This window comes from Meleagris gallopavo, chromosome 1 (assembly GCF_905368555.1).
Source record: "Meleagris gallopavo chromosome 1, MGAL_WU_HG_1.1, whole genome shotgun sequence".
NCBI classification, from domain to species: Eukaryota; Metazoa; Chordata; class Aves; order Galliformes; family Phasianidae; genus Meleagris; species Meleagris gallopavo.
This window is the reverse complement of record NC_139404.1, coordinates 174436585-174449538: the sequence shown is the minus strand read 5'-3', so window position 1 is coordinate 174449538 and position 12954 is coordinate 174436585. Positions and strand designations below refer to the sequence as shown.

The 12954-nt window shown below is 43.8% G+C and overlaps 1 protein-coding gene across 2 annotated transcripts in view; it reads right to left on the bottom strand.

The window, feature by feature from the left end:
• The window catches only part of ATP8A2 (ATPase phospholipid transporting 8A2), a 323927-nt gene extending 311916 nt beyond the window's left edge, over positions 1 to 12011 (bottom strand). Inside the window, exon 1 of one of the 2 annotated variants that reach the window (XM_085216143.1) lies at positions 11993 to 12011. Coding sequence is in view for 1 of the 2 variants with exons in the window: in XM_085216142.1 (XP_085072268.1) it covers positions 11578 to 11656 (79 nt within the window). In the remaining variant the exon portion in view is untranslated. Of the gene's footprint in view, positions 1 to 11577; positions 11722 to 11992 lie in introns of those variants that run through there. The other variant, XM_085216142.1, reaches the window with a different exon arrangement.
• Positions 12012 to 12954: the final 943 nt, after the last annotated feature.

Sequence of the window (12954 nt, the reverse complement as noted above, 5' to 3'; positions counted from 1 at the left end):
TACTGCATTATAAAAGTGACACCATCCACCTGCTACCATTATGCTGAACTCCTGTATTTAAATATAGCTGGAAAAGTCTTCCCCAATAAAGCACTGTTATTACAAAAAGCCCAGCCTAGCGAGTTTTCTTACTCTAGCTTTTACTTCCTGGAACAGCTGTCCTGCCTGCAGCATCTGTACTGGATGAATTTTAGAAGTATTATTTCTTCGTTTTCCCCTAACATTTTTTCTTCTTCTTCTTCTAAATCAAGACAACAGTGCCTAGTGGCAGAATAAGGGACAATGGGAGCAAACTGGAACATAGGATGTTCCATATGAGCATGAGGAAAAAGTTATTTACTCTGAGAATTACAGACCACTGAAACGAGCAGTCCAGAGTGATCGTGGAGTCTGCTTCTCTGGAGATGTTCAAAACCCACCCAGATGCTTTCCTGTGCAACCTACTGTAGGAAGCCTGCTTTAGCAGGAGGTTGGACTAAATGATCTTCAGAGGTCCCTTCCAAACCCTATGTTTATGTAATTCTGTGATTCTGAACAGCCTCAGTGGCTTGATCTCTAAAAAATACTTTATGGTGCTCCTACACTTTTTAATAGGAAGCATGACCTGCTGCAGACTGGAAGAGGTGAATGTGATTTCGGTAAAGTTTTGCTTACTGGATCAGCTGGGGCTGTGACCACACAGATCTGCTAGAATACACAGCGTATCCTCCCAAACAGTTGTTTGTTTTCTATCAGGCTTCAGCTTGACCTATTACATCCCTGCTGAGGATTAAGCACACTTGTAACACATCCACACAACAGCTTTGAGACATCCCGGTACCTGCCTGCAAGAGGCACACACTGTTTTATTAGAACTGCTACCACAGTGAGCAGACAACAATCACAGACCTTCTCAATATTTAATTATCTAGTATTGCACAGCCTACTGTGGATTTAGAGGAAATTATGCTTATGACTCATATGCTAGTACTGGAGGAGCTTTTCATGGCAAAGTAGCCCTAGGGAGGAAAGGGAAAACAGCCCAGACAAACAAACCCCCACTGTGCATCACCACCTATCTGACTCCATCTCCACTGGCAGCATATTCATTAAGGTGCAGAGAGTACTGCAGTGTTGCTCTTAAGACAGATCTGATTGACTAGAGCTTTCCTTAAATACAGTACGTGGGTTCAAGACAGAATCCAAAAGTCGTCCTAAACTGCTTCAGACAGAACTTCAAGCAGCCTTCAGTCAGTGCTGAGCTACATCCATACTTGGATTACATACAGGTTTCTGAAGTTTCTCCATCTCTCATGAAGGAAAAGACACCTTTGAAAGTCAACTACTTGCCCTTTATTTATTTATTTATTTATTTATTTTTAAAGATTGAAAGATAAAATAAGCGAGTAGTTCTCTTGAATAACTATTAGGGTCAAGTTTCATACATGCTTTTTTTTTTTTTTTTGGAAGCGCAAAAGCCTTCTTTCTTTTCTCTCTGCAGAGCATCACAGAAGCAACTTGCTTATGAATGAGCAGAGTCCCTCAGCTGCTAAATGTCATACAACCACAGAATGTTTTGAGTTGAAAGGGACACGCGAGGATCATGGAGTTCAACCTCTGGCTCCACACAGCACCACTCCAAATCCAATCCCTGTGTCTGAGAGCACTGTCCAAACGCTCCTTGAGCTCCAGCAGCTCGGGGCCGTGCCCACAGCCCAGGGCAGGCTGTTCCATGCCCACCGCCCTCTGGCGCAGACCCTTTCCCTCACCCCCAGCTGCCCTCCCCTGACGCAGCTCCACGCCGTTCTCTCACTATGTCACACTTAGAGACATTCACTGGCATTACCACCTCATTTCCACATGGCTGTTCTATCTCGCTGCCAAGAGCACAGCTACTCATCAGGGAGCAATACCTTCCATTCAGCTATTATCTTTATATTGAGCTCACTGTTTGTTAAAATACTAATTGCTTACCACGGGGCAGCCCTACACCCTGACAAGGAGGAAGGGATCTCTCACACTGAGCATATATTCTAATCTTTAAAATGTTTTCTACTGCACAGCTGCTGAGAAGCCCTTCTGCAGCACTTGTGTCGCAGTTTATGCGTGTATGACAATAGTAATAAAAATACCAAATTAACTACAGGAAAGAGTTGTTTTAATATAAAAACATGTTTCCAGATTTAAATTTTAGCTATACTTTTGCTGATCAGTATCCTACTGCAGACAAAGAATGCAGTTCTTATACCAAAATGCAGACGTTGCCCTTGTTTTCCCTACTTCCAGACCCCTCCTATGATTTTAGGTCCTGCCACCTTCCTGCTTGGTAAAAATTTCATCTTGTCTACATAGAAAAAGAAAGAAGAAATAAAGACAGTCAATATCTACTCTAACTAAAGACAAAAGCTATGAACATAACTGAATACACATGTATATCTAATAATTTCAACTCCAGTCTCCTTCCTAATTTTAAAAAGAACTCAGCTGACCAAATGCTAAAGCTGAAAAAGAACAAGGCTCCTAAATGCTATAGCCTATCCTCCCAAAACCTCTACAGACATTCATTTCTACTTCATTTTTCCTCTTCTGAAGACTCTTAATCTGCATGCTTCTCACAAACTACAAATTAGGATGTTGGGGCTCATCAGTATAAACAGAGCTGTAATAATTAGGATCGGGTTATCAGCTTAAGCCTACTTTTTGCTCAGGCATTCAGGAAGAACCTATTCAGTTTTATAGTTTACTGTGTTGTCCTGTCTGAATGAGAATCTTCACCTAACTTGCTTATACTGTTCCTTTAATTTTATAGTGCTAGCATTATTTTTCTATGCCTTCCCTATTTTTTTAGCTTACTTTTCATAACACATATATTAACACCTGCACATGCAACCAGGAAAGGTTATTGTCATTTTCTCTCATATTTTAATGCTTAAGCCTTGATCTCTTAATTGGCTTTCTATTAAGTCTTCTTTCACTGTTCTTATAGTATGAACTGATTTTCCTTTTCACAGGTGTACATAATAGGAAAGCTCCTAAAATATCTCTTCCTAACTTTTTGGTGTATGAGATTATTTTAAAGCATTTCTATATTTTTTGGCTTTGACCTTAGATTCAGCTACTCACTTTTCTTTCGTTAATCCAATTCTATTTCTGGCTCTAGCCTCAGTCACAGCATAGCCCTGTAGCTGAAGCACTGCCAATCTTCTTAATGTAGGACTTCCCTTCCCCCTTCTTTCAGTTGTTAATCGCTCTTCTCAAATTTTAGTCTATAGGCACTGACGTAGCAACTTTCTTACAGAATTGTTGTTACTCTGTGATTTTAGTAATAAGAAATTGAGCAAAAATAGCCTACAGAAATACATTTACAAAACACCCTTGTTTTATAGAATAACTACATAAAAATATTTTAAATGTATAAAATAAATATAGAAATAAACCTTTACAATGAAAAGTCACAATCTGTTTTTCTTCTCCAGAACACTCACGTGGATATGGTTTCATAAGGTCTGAATCACCAGTGCCAGAGAGCAACTACGAAGAAACTCTTCAGCATGCGTATCTGTCTAAAGAAACCTTTTATTACACCATTTTCTACTCCTCTAGCACCACACAAATGCTGTGTTTATAATGACTCTATGAAGCAGGTAAAATTATTCCCTTGCTCCATGGACACAAATGACAGAACACTTGGAACTGAAGGGAAATAGCTTTAGATCCCTGTGAAGACCAAAGCCACTGTTGCCCTTCTCCAATCAGTAAATGTTGTGCCTTCTCTTTAAAGCACTAATATTTCATTACTGAATGCTAGTTCATGTTCTACTTTTGACTGGGTTGTTTACAGTTGTCTACTCCCTAATTAATGTCAGCATATGCTCTATGTGTACTATCTACCCTGTCTGAACGGGGCCACAGAGACATAAACCCCATCATCTCTTCAGGGGGCACAACTGAAGTTCTGATTTGATTTGTAACTAGTAACAGAACAAGACAGAGGTTCAGCAGGATGGTTATGTGCAATATGTCTGCTGCCTGGCAAGACACTTCAAAAAAGTAATTATAAAAGTTTCTTGTTTGGAAACTCAATATCAGACTTTCTCTGGAGGCATTCAAGGCCAGGCTGGATGTGGCTCTGGGCAGCCTGGTCTGGTGGTTGGCGACTCTGCACATAGCAGGGGGAATGAAACTCGGTGATTTTTGAGGTCCTTTTCAACCCAGGCTATTCTGTGACTCTATGATTCTATCTTCAGAAGCCTGCAAAGAGAGATGGTAGTGCTCACACATCAGATTTTTATGAGTACGTGGTGCCAAACTTAGTGCTCAACCATCAGAGCAAATGGAAGTAGCCAACAGACTCTGTGGGCACGCGCAGTCTTCCAGCAATACAGTGGGAATCCTTCTACCCGCTCCTCTAAATCCTGTGCGCTGTTTCCTACAGACAATTTTCGGTTGACACCAGACACTACATCTCGCAGGAGGAAGTTCTGGACAAACCAACATTAGGAAGGCTTGGGGAATCACAGAATCCTTAGAGTTGGAAGGGATCTCTGAAGGCCATCCAGTCCAGCTTCCCTCCAGTGAACAGGGACATCACAGCTAGATCAGGTTGCCCAGGGCCTTATCCAGCCTCACCTTGAAAGTCTCCAGGGGTGGGACATCAAACACATCACTAGGAAAATGCCTCCTGGGAAAGTAAAATAAAAACTCCCTTGTGGTTTGATTATCAGCTGCATCCAAGCTGTGTTCATATACAGGGTTAAAAAAAAAATACACGACTGCAGCTCACCTTGTGGCAAAATAGAGCCCTGGAAACAGGAACAATCAGTTTTCTCCTCCTGCACAGTCATACTAAGAAATGGAAAAGAACAGGCTCTCTCCATTTTCTCCAACATAAGACCAGTACAGTTTATAGAAGCATACACATTTTTTCTTCAACAGTTCAGACCTCCTGTGGACAACCATGGCCATGCTGCTTGTTGCGACCTCGTGTTGCCCTCTTTAGACTTGCTCTTCCAGGTAATCTGATTTCTTTTGTTCCTGTTGATTACCAGGACACTTAAGGTTACCAACTTCCTCCTTCCGCCTCTGCTACCATGCTCTTCCACTATTTTACAGTTCTCATGGCATTGCCTTTGTGCACTTTTTGCTATTTTCCAAACAATTACTGGTCATTTTTGAGCAAGAAATGAATCTGAAATTCAAGCAACAGCAGACGTCACAGATAATCTCAATCCTAGCATGGTAAAAATGAAGTTCTGGAACATACTGCGTTTTATGGTTGTTAGTATTCAGTGCAAGATATTAAATGCAGATGCTATTTTACAATCTCCTCCTAGAGAGATCAATGTGTAGTGTCTATTTTCTGCCCTTGAAGTTCCTGGCTTTACTTGTGTTTAAAAACACAGACCTAACAGCAAAAGCCTGTTTAAAAGTTCAGCTCCTCCCACTCCAAATGATTGCTTCATAGACTTGTACACATATCAATCAAATCTACCTGTGAAATTGAACTAAGTTTCCTTCCTAACTCTCCTACTGGAAAGCTACTCCAAACATTTGCCTGATACTTTGAATATGCTTACTATGTATTTTCAGACTTAACATCTATGAAAGCTTGTTCTTGTGCATATTGTGTATATTCTGCCCTGAAGAGCTTTGTCATAACCAAAACAGCAACTCCAGTGGCACATTTACAAACATGAGTTTCTGCAGTGTTTTAGAAGAAAACTGTCCTTACTCACTTTAGAGAGTGTAGTTTTAATACTTCCTAATGCTAAGGCTAAACGCTATAGACCTGAAATAGTGTCCAACTCTAATTTCTCAAATTGAAACAAATTTAAAATAATTCCACTGAGTTAACGTGCAGATCTGCATTTTGATAAATTTACCAATAATTATACTTTTCTGAAGTGTGTTAATTTGGACCCCAACTCCCAAATCTTTGCTTTTTCTTGAAGGAATCAACTCATTCATCTCTTTCAGATCTTCTTAGAACTTTCTCTTTCTGCAGACTGATCACTCCCATTTGCTATCCTATTGAAGATTCCTACGGTCTAAAGCCTTCTGAAAGAACGCATAAGCAAATTTCATACTTGTAAATAAAATGACTTCCATCAAAATCAGAGGGTAAGAATTTTCTCACTTACTGAAGATTGTGGAAAATAACTTTATCAAGGGTCAGGATTTTAGGGATAGAGTTCATAGTGAATCAACAATTCTCTTCAGGTAGGAACGGATTAGGACAAGTTTGACTGGAAACAAGGAGGGAGAAGGAAAGCACTCTCTCTTTCTGTCTGCCAGCTAAGCTCTTATATGAGCTCTTTTTCCCCCCTACTACCAGGCAGATAAAAGGCACAAGGATAGCTTCCAAGCAGAGGTTTGTATTAGTGAAGCTCTGGGGAAAAGATTTGACTCTTCATCAGTTGATCAAAATAGGACCTCACCTCAGTCTTGGTTCAGACAACATCCAACTGCATATTTTTAATTCCTCTGTCTTTCTGTCTCTCATCAAAAGAAGGTGCCAGAACTGAGGTTAACGCATTTAATTTCCTATCCAGCAACTGGACTACTGAACACTCAAAATCACTGAACAGGAATTATGCTAAGCCTCCCCCATGATGCAGAAATGTAAGTAAATGATAACTGGCTTTCAGTTTAAGGCTTCTAGCTCAAGTCTTGATTTCCATCCACATAACCAGTAAGAAGAGACATAGATCACACTCACTTCAGAGTCATGATGGCTGCTTTGTATAAATTCTTTCACATCATTTGTCTCCTGCTTAGAAATAAACTGTTTAGAAATAACCTATTGTATCATAAGGTGACATTTGCTTAAAGTACTCTCAGGTCCACAAAAGCCTGAGGTATTTGATTCACACATCCTTTTCATAAACACTGGGCTGAATGCTCCAAGATCTTACAGGACAGGAAGCTCAATTCCCTCCCTCCATGGTGCTTCAGGTGAAGGGGCAGAACAGTGCTCAAGTAGCAACAAATCAAACCCGAGCCCTCCTTCTATTCAGCACAGAAAGTGAGTCAGAGTCCCTTTAGTGTACCAGCAAAGAATGAGTTATCTAAAGCTTTCAGATCTTACATCTAGGGCATCTGCAATTGCTTCAAAAGGCTCAGCTAGAAAATACTGAAAGGATAACATTTGTGTTGATAAAAAGGCCAAGCCAAACTTAATTAATGTCTTCCCAGGAGCAGAAAATTGTAGCTGCAGAGATATTCAGCTGCCTTACCAACATATAATATATTGCTCTGCTCTACTACCTATATATACAAGAAAGAGTTTGTGATCAGCTACAACTATTCAGAAAAAGGGAATGCTTTAAAACAGCACCATTTCTGAAGCCATAAGTTTCCGTACACAAACTCCTACAGAATAGTAAGAGATCAAGATAACCTCGAGGCAAAGATAGTGCATTGTTGAACAACTATTCTTTTTACTTTCAGTAAATGCAGTTTCAATGCCTTTAGGATTTTGAATAGCTCTTTGTGGGGTCAGGAGTCAGACTCTTGTGGGAACTTTCCAGCTTGGAATACCCTATGATTCTATGTTCTAGGAACCTGAACAGGCAGACAGGTTTCTTTGCAATCATGTTATGTTCTGGTCGGATGTTCTAATCCTGCATAGAATTACAACAGCATTACTGCTAACGCACAATAGCATAGGGAAGTATAGTGAAAACAGACACTGCTCGGGAACAAACCTCTCTCTTCCCAAGGAGAGAGTGAAGCAGGGAAGGAAAAAACAGTTCCTAAAGTAGACAGAACACTTGTCCATTTTCAATGGAGTTGCACGTATTCAAATAAAAGATAACATAGGTAAAAGAACGAAAGTATTGCCTACATATTCAGCTAGAATTGTTCTATTTTTATCAAATTCATATTTAATCTTAAAACCTGAAAGTTGATTAAATTTGTTTAACTCCTAAATAACCATGTCCTCTATCATCTGAGTGGCTTGATCTTTAGTGTATTTCTTCATCATCTCACCTGTCTCTTTCTAATAAGGCAAAGTGCTTCTACTGGCACAATATTTAAGGCTTTATTTATATATGAAGTTATTTCACAGGAACTGTGCATAAAACATCTGTTTCTGATTCAGTGTCCTAAGCAGATACATTCTGAATTCCCTCCTATCTTACTCTAAACTAACTTTCATAGCCAGACAAGCTCTGAGTGAGTTACCCAAGACAAAAGATAGTTTGGGTTGGCATTTATTTAGCCATCATTGTCATACTGTCAGTTTACACCTCAAAAAGAGCTCGCTCTGCTTGACACGATTCCACTCTGTGCAACTATAAAAGCACAGTAACATAAAATATGGCATTTGTTGCGATGAGATTTTGCTCAAAAGACGTAATTGTCACTGATGTTTGTGAAAATAGGATTGGGCATTGAAGTGGTTGAATAAATTGCACATTATCCTAGGTTATACACTAATGAAAAGAAACAGGAACTCAGTAACACAAGTAATTACCACACCATTTACATAAGCACACACACATGCTTTAGTCTTCATCTGGAAAAGCATCTCATCAGAGGCTAGAATTCATGTCTGACAACACTGTGGCTACAGCAGCATTTGCTGAAGACGTACCTCTCTGCTCTGTGACCACTGTCTCTGTGACTGCCAAGTGTCTTTCTCACAGCAGAACAGGGATTTTGCTCTTAAACATTTAAATGTTAGTATCTGAGGATTCTTATAAGTTCAGCACTGGGCTGACCTCTTTCCTAGGGTTTGTTTGAAAAATGCCTTCAGGATGATTGCTTATCTGCCTCCAAGGTATGATGTGGACAGCCCAAAGCAGGTGACTTCAGTGAGCTGCACAGTGAAAGCTTCAATCTTCACTGCACTTCTTGAACTGCCTGAACCTGACCTCAGCAGCATCAGAAGACACCTCCTCTGAAGCATTTTTCTGACCAAAGAAAGAGGTGGTCAGAAGGGAACAAGACCCTTCACAGTCAGAAGGGAGTAAGATTCTGGGAGGCAGTCACTGGTCTTAAGACTAAAGACACAGCAAAGAATGTCAGCAAATACTTAAGCATAAATGTAGATGAAAAAGACATACAAGGAGTGTGGTTTTGCACCACAAAATGATGCTTATATTTCAGTTCCTTATGCCCAGGGAGAAGACTCAGTGACTAACTCTATGCTAAAATGATCTCTTCTTGCTGATGCACACCACTGAGTGGCTGAAGAAGATCTCAGTAAATGACATCACGATCATTTGTACCTTTAATCCAATCTAAAGTAGGAATTCAACATTTTTTGCCCTAAAAATAAAAATGCTGTTGTGTAATCATCCAATATGTTATTGACAGTTGCTTATTTTCAGTGGCTTAAGGAGACAGGAAGGAGAAGTACAGGTTGGCTTTTGATGTCTGCGGTTCCAACAGTAAAGAACTGGAGACTTCTTTGAGAATAATTTTAATCTAATCAATTTAGCCTAGTTGGTACAACACTACAGCAATAAAAAGATTTCATCGTACAAAGCAAAAAAAGAAATCAATTAATGAGCAAATGCACAAAGTAAAAAAGGACCAATCCTTTGAGTGGCAGGAGGTGACTCGCCATCTCTGATTTCTCCTTTTCACCTCATCTGCTTTTCTGTGGTCCTTTGTACCAGCGCTGAGCAGGTTTAAAGTTCTACTAAATATACTACTGAATTTTATCCTGTATTAGTAAATGCAGAAGTGATGCTACAAAATGCAAAGGTAGAAATCACAACTGGATCTGATGTGAAAAGACATCATCAGATCGTCACAGAGCGTTGTTTTGTAAAGAAGTACATCCATAAGCTGCTGAAATCCTTCACGCAGCATGAAAAGAAATCTCTGTGGTTCAGTCTCAAAGCTAATACTTAAGATACTAAAGCTCCCTCAAAAGTAAACAGGACTAGCAAATACACTGTAAGTATTTAAAGCAGGAAGCATCTTTTTAGAAAAAGAAAGCAGGCAGAATACTCTCAGATATTGCATGAAGAGAGCCACAGAGGATAATGAGGTTACACGGCCCTTACTAAGGGTGATGAAAGGATGACTGACCCTCCTTCCCACCACTCAGCTCAGAAAAGGCCTTCAGGTCTTGCACTGCCACCACATTGCCATATCTGACCTCATTTTCAGCTGTATGGTTCAGCTTCCAAATGTGTGTTTTTCCAGAAAGATGAAGGCAGGAGCTCCCTTCTGGCAGCCCATAGGCCCTGACCTGTGTCAACCACAGCCATCCTTGTTAATAAGTCTATGTTTTAAATTAGACAAACCTGTACTATGTAAATTTGTATAGATATAACATGATGTGGTTCTGTTATCCTCCAGAAAAATATTCTAAATACGAAATATACTGTCAACAGCTGAGAAGCAGTGGTAGCAATGTTACCCAGCAACTCTTACCCTTCTTCAAATACTTACCTAATTTGGATTTCTGTTATGGGAAAAGCAGGGTACGTGAGAAAGTCCAAATCTAGGTACAAACAAATCCCAGCTAGAAGCCCCTGTATGACTCAGGTGCCCCAGAATGACTGACATCCAACACAGCCACCCAGATCCATGAGTAAGATGTACAGAAGCTGAAGCTTAAACTCAATGCATATGCCATGCTCCAGCCAAACACTCTCCAAGTGCCAATGTTCTGCACCTGGATACCTTCTAAAGGGCTGGTTTTGGCTAAGCACAGTAGTTTAGACTTTGAATGAAATGTTACAAATAGTGCTTTTGAACAACAGCTCCCTGCCATGGACTGCAGTCAGACAGACAAGACCCCAGCCACCGGACAGAGCAATCTGCTTAAATGGGGCTGTTTCATCTGCATGGCTTACACTGAGGATACCCACAGCTTGGTAACGTGCTAACCGTAGGCTGAAACCTTCCCATTCCCCATGAGACAGCATTGCATGGCTCGCTGCTCAGCATCCTGCTTACTTCAGCAGCTCTGCAGAGCTCCCGGGGGTTCTGTCCTTATTAGCACGCAGTGAGGCCAAGCAGGAGGATGTGACCACAGTGACCAGGCTGTGCAGAGCAGAACAGCTTCTCCTTCACATCATCTCTAGTCTGGTTCTGCGGGCTAACAACCACGCCATGCTGGAGGACTTCTTCCAGCTCAGCACCACCCAAAAACAACCACATACACGTTCTCCAAGGTGCTCTCCGCAAAGCAGAGCTGATGGGGAAATGTTCCTCAAAAGCACATTCCTTATTCAATAAACAGTGCAGAAGGTGCATCGCACTGCACCCCAGCTCCCCGCAGACCTTGCTCCGGGCGCAGGAACTCGGCCTTTACGAGACCTGCCTACAGGGCACGAGTAACGTCACCGATGCTACCGTTCGCCCGGCCCGACGCTCCGGGACAGGCGGCGGGGCCCCAAGGGCGGCGGGGAGCGGCGGGGGCACTGCGGGGAGACTCCGCGCCTCCCGAGCGAAACCGGCGGGCGCCGCCGAGGCGGGGGTAGGCGGGAGCGGGCCCGGAGGGGCAGGGCCGGGCGGCGCGGCCGCGGAGCTGCGTTCTCCCGGCCGCTCACGCTCCTTCCTCCGCCGCGCCGCCTCCGCCCTCGCCGCGCCCGCCCGCCCCGCCGCCCGCTCGCCTCGCCCTCTCCTCACCGGCCGAGGAGTGGATCTTGGAGGATTTCCGCCGCAGCGACATCCTCAGCGCCGTATCGAGGCCAGCCCTGGTCGGCATGCTGAGGCCGGGGCGGCCGGCTCGGGGCTGCGGCGGCGGCGGCGGCGGCGGCGGGCGGGCATGGGCCACCCCTCGCGCAGACGCCGCGCGGCGCCGGCACCGCCGCGGCCCGCTGCGGGGGCGGGCGAGGCGCTAAGCCCTGCCGGGCGCGGCTCCCGCCGGGGGGCAACGCGGGCGGCCCGCTGCCTCCTTGCCTCGGGGCCGGGGCCGGGGCCGGGGCCGGGGGAGAGCGCTCCGCGAGCGGGGTGCCCGCCCCTTCCCGACCGGCCCCGGGCAGCGGAGGAGGCCCCGGCCCTCCTCGGCGGGCACGGCGGCCCCGCAGCCCCGGGCGCCTACCGGACTCCTCCGCTAGCGGCCGCGGGTCCGACCGCCTCCTCGGCGCTGCCTACGGAAATAACGGCGCTCCCCTGGCGCGGGGCTGTGCGGCGTGCCCGCTTTGTAGGTCGTGAGGAGGCAGCCCGGTTCCCTACTGCCTTACATCGCAGCCAGCCATCTGCCTGCGGGCGGAGTGCTACTCCTCCGGCACTGAGCGCCTCGCAGCCCGACTCACCCAGAATGAGCGAGTAGGCCTGTTGTTTTCCTAAAGTTGTCTATCTGAAACGAGTATGACAGCTCTGGAACAGGCTGCCCAGGGAGGTTGTGGAGTCTACTTCTCTGTAGATACTCAAGACCGCTCTGGACGCTTTCCTGTGCAATCTGCTGTAGGGAACCTGCTTTAGCAGGGGGTTGAACTCAATCTGCAGAGGTCCCTTGCAACCCCTGCCATTGTGTGATTGAGTGACATCGCATTGTTGCATCCTAACAAGGCCCAGCTTGGATCTAAAACCCCAAGAAAACTCCTTTGTTCTAGTTACAAGGACATCCTTCATCACAGCCTCTTCACAAAACATGTCATTCCTTTACAACTTAAAACATCTGGTAAATGAAAGGTAAAAAAAGAAATAAAGGAAAGATTAATCAATATACCACTTAACTTTATCAGTGCATCACTCTTTTCTTTCTGTGCAGCACTTGCAATAAAGATTTTGCCCAAGGTCAAACAAAGGGAAAGAAATTATAGAACAAAAATAGAATGATAGAGCCATAGAATGGCTCAGATTGGAAGGGACCTTAAAGATCACCAAGTTCCAACCCCCTGCCATGGACAGGGGCACCACTTACCAGACCAGACTGCCCAGCACTCATCCAGCACCTCCGGGGATGGGGCATCAACATCTTTGGGCAGCCTGTGCCAGTGCCTCACCGCCCTCTGAGCGAAGAATTTCCTCCTAACGTCTAACATGACTTTCCCCTCTTTT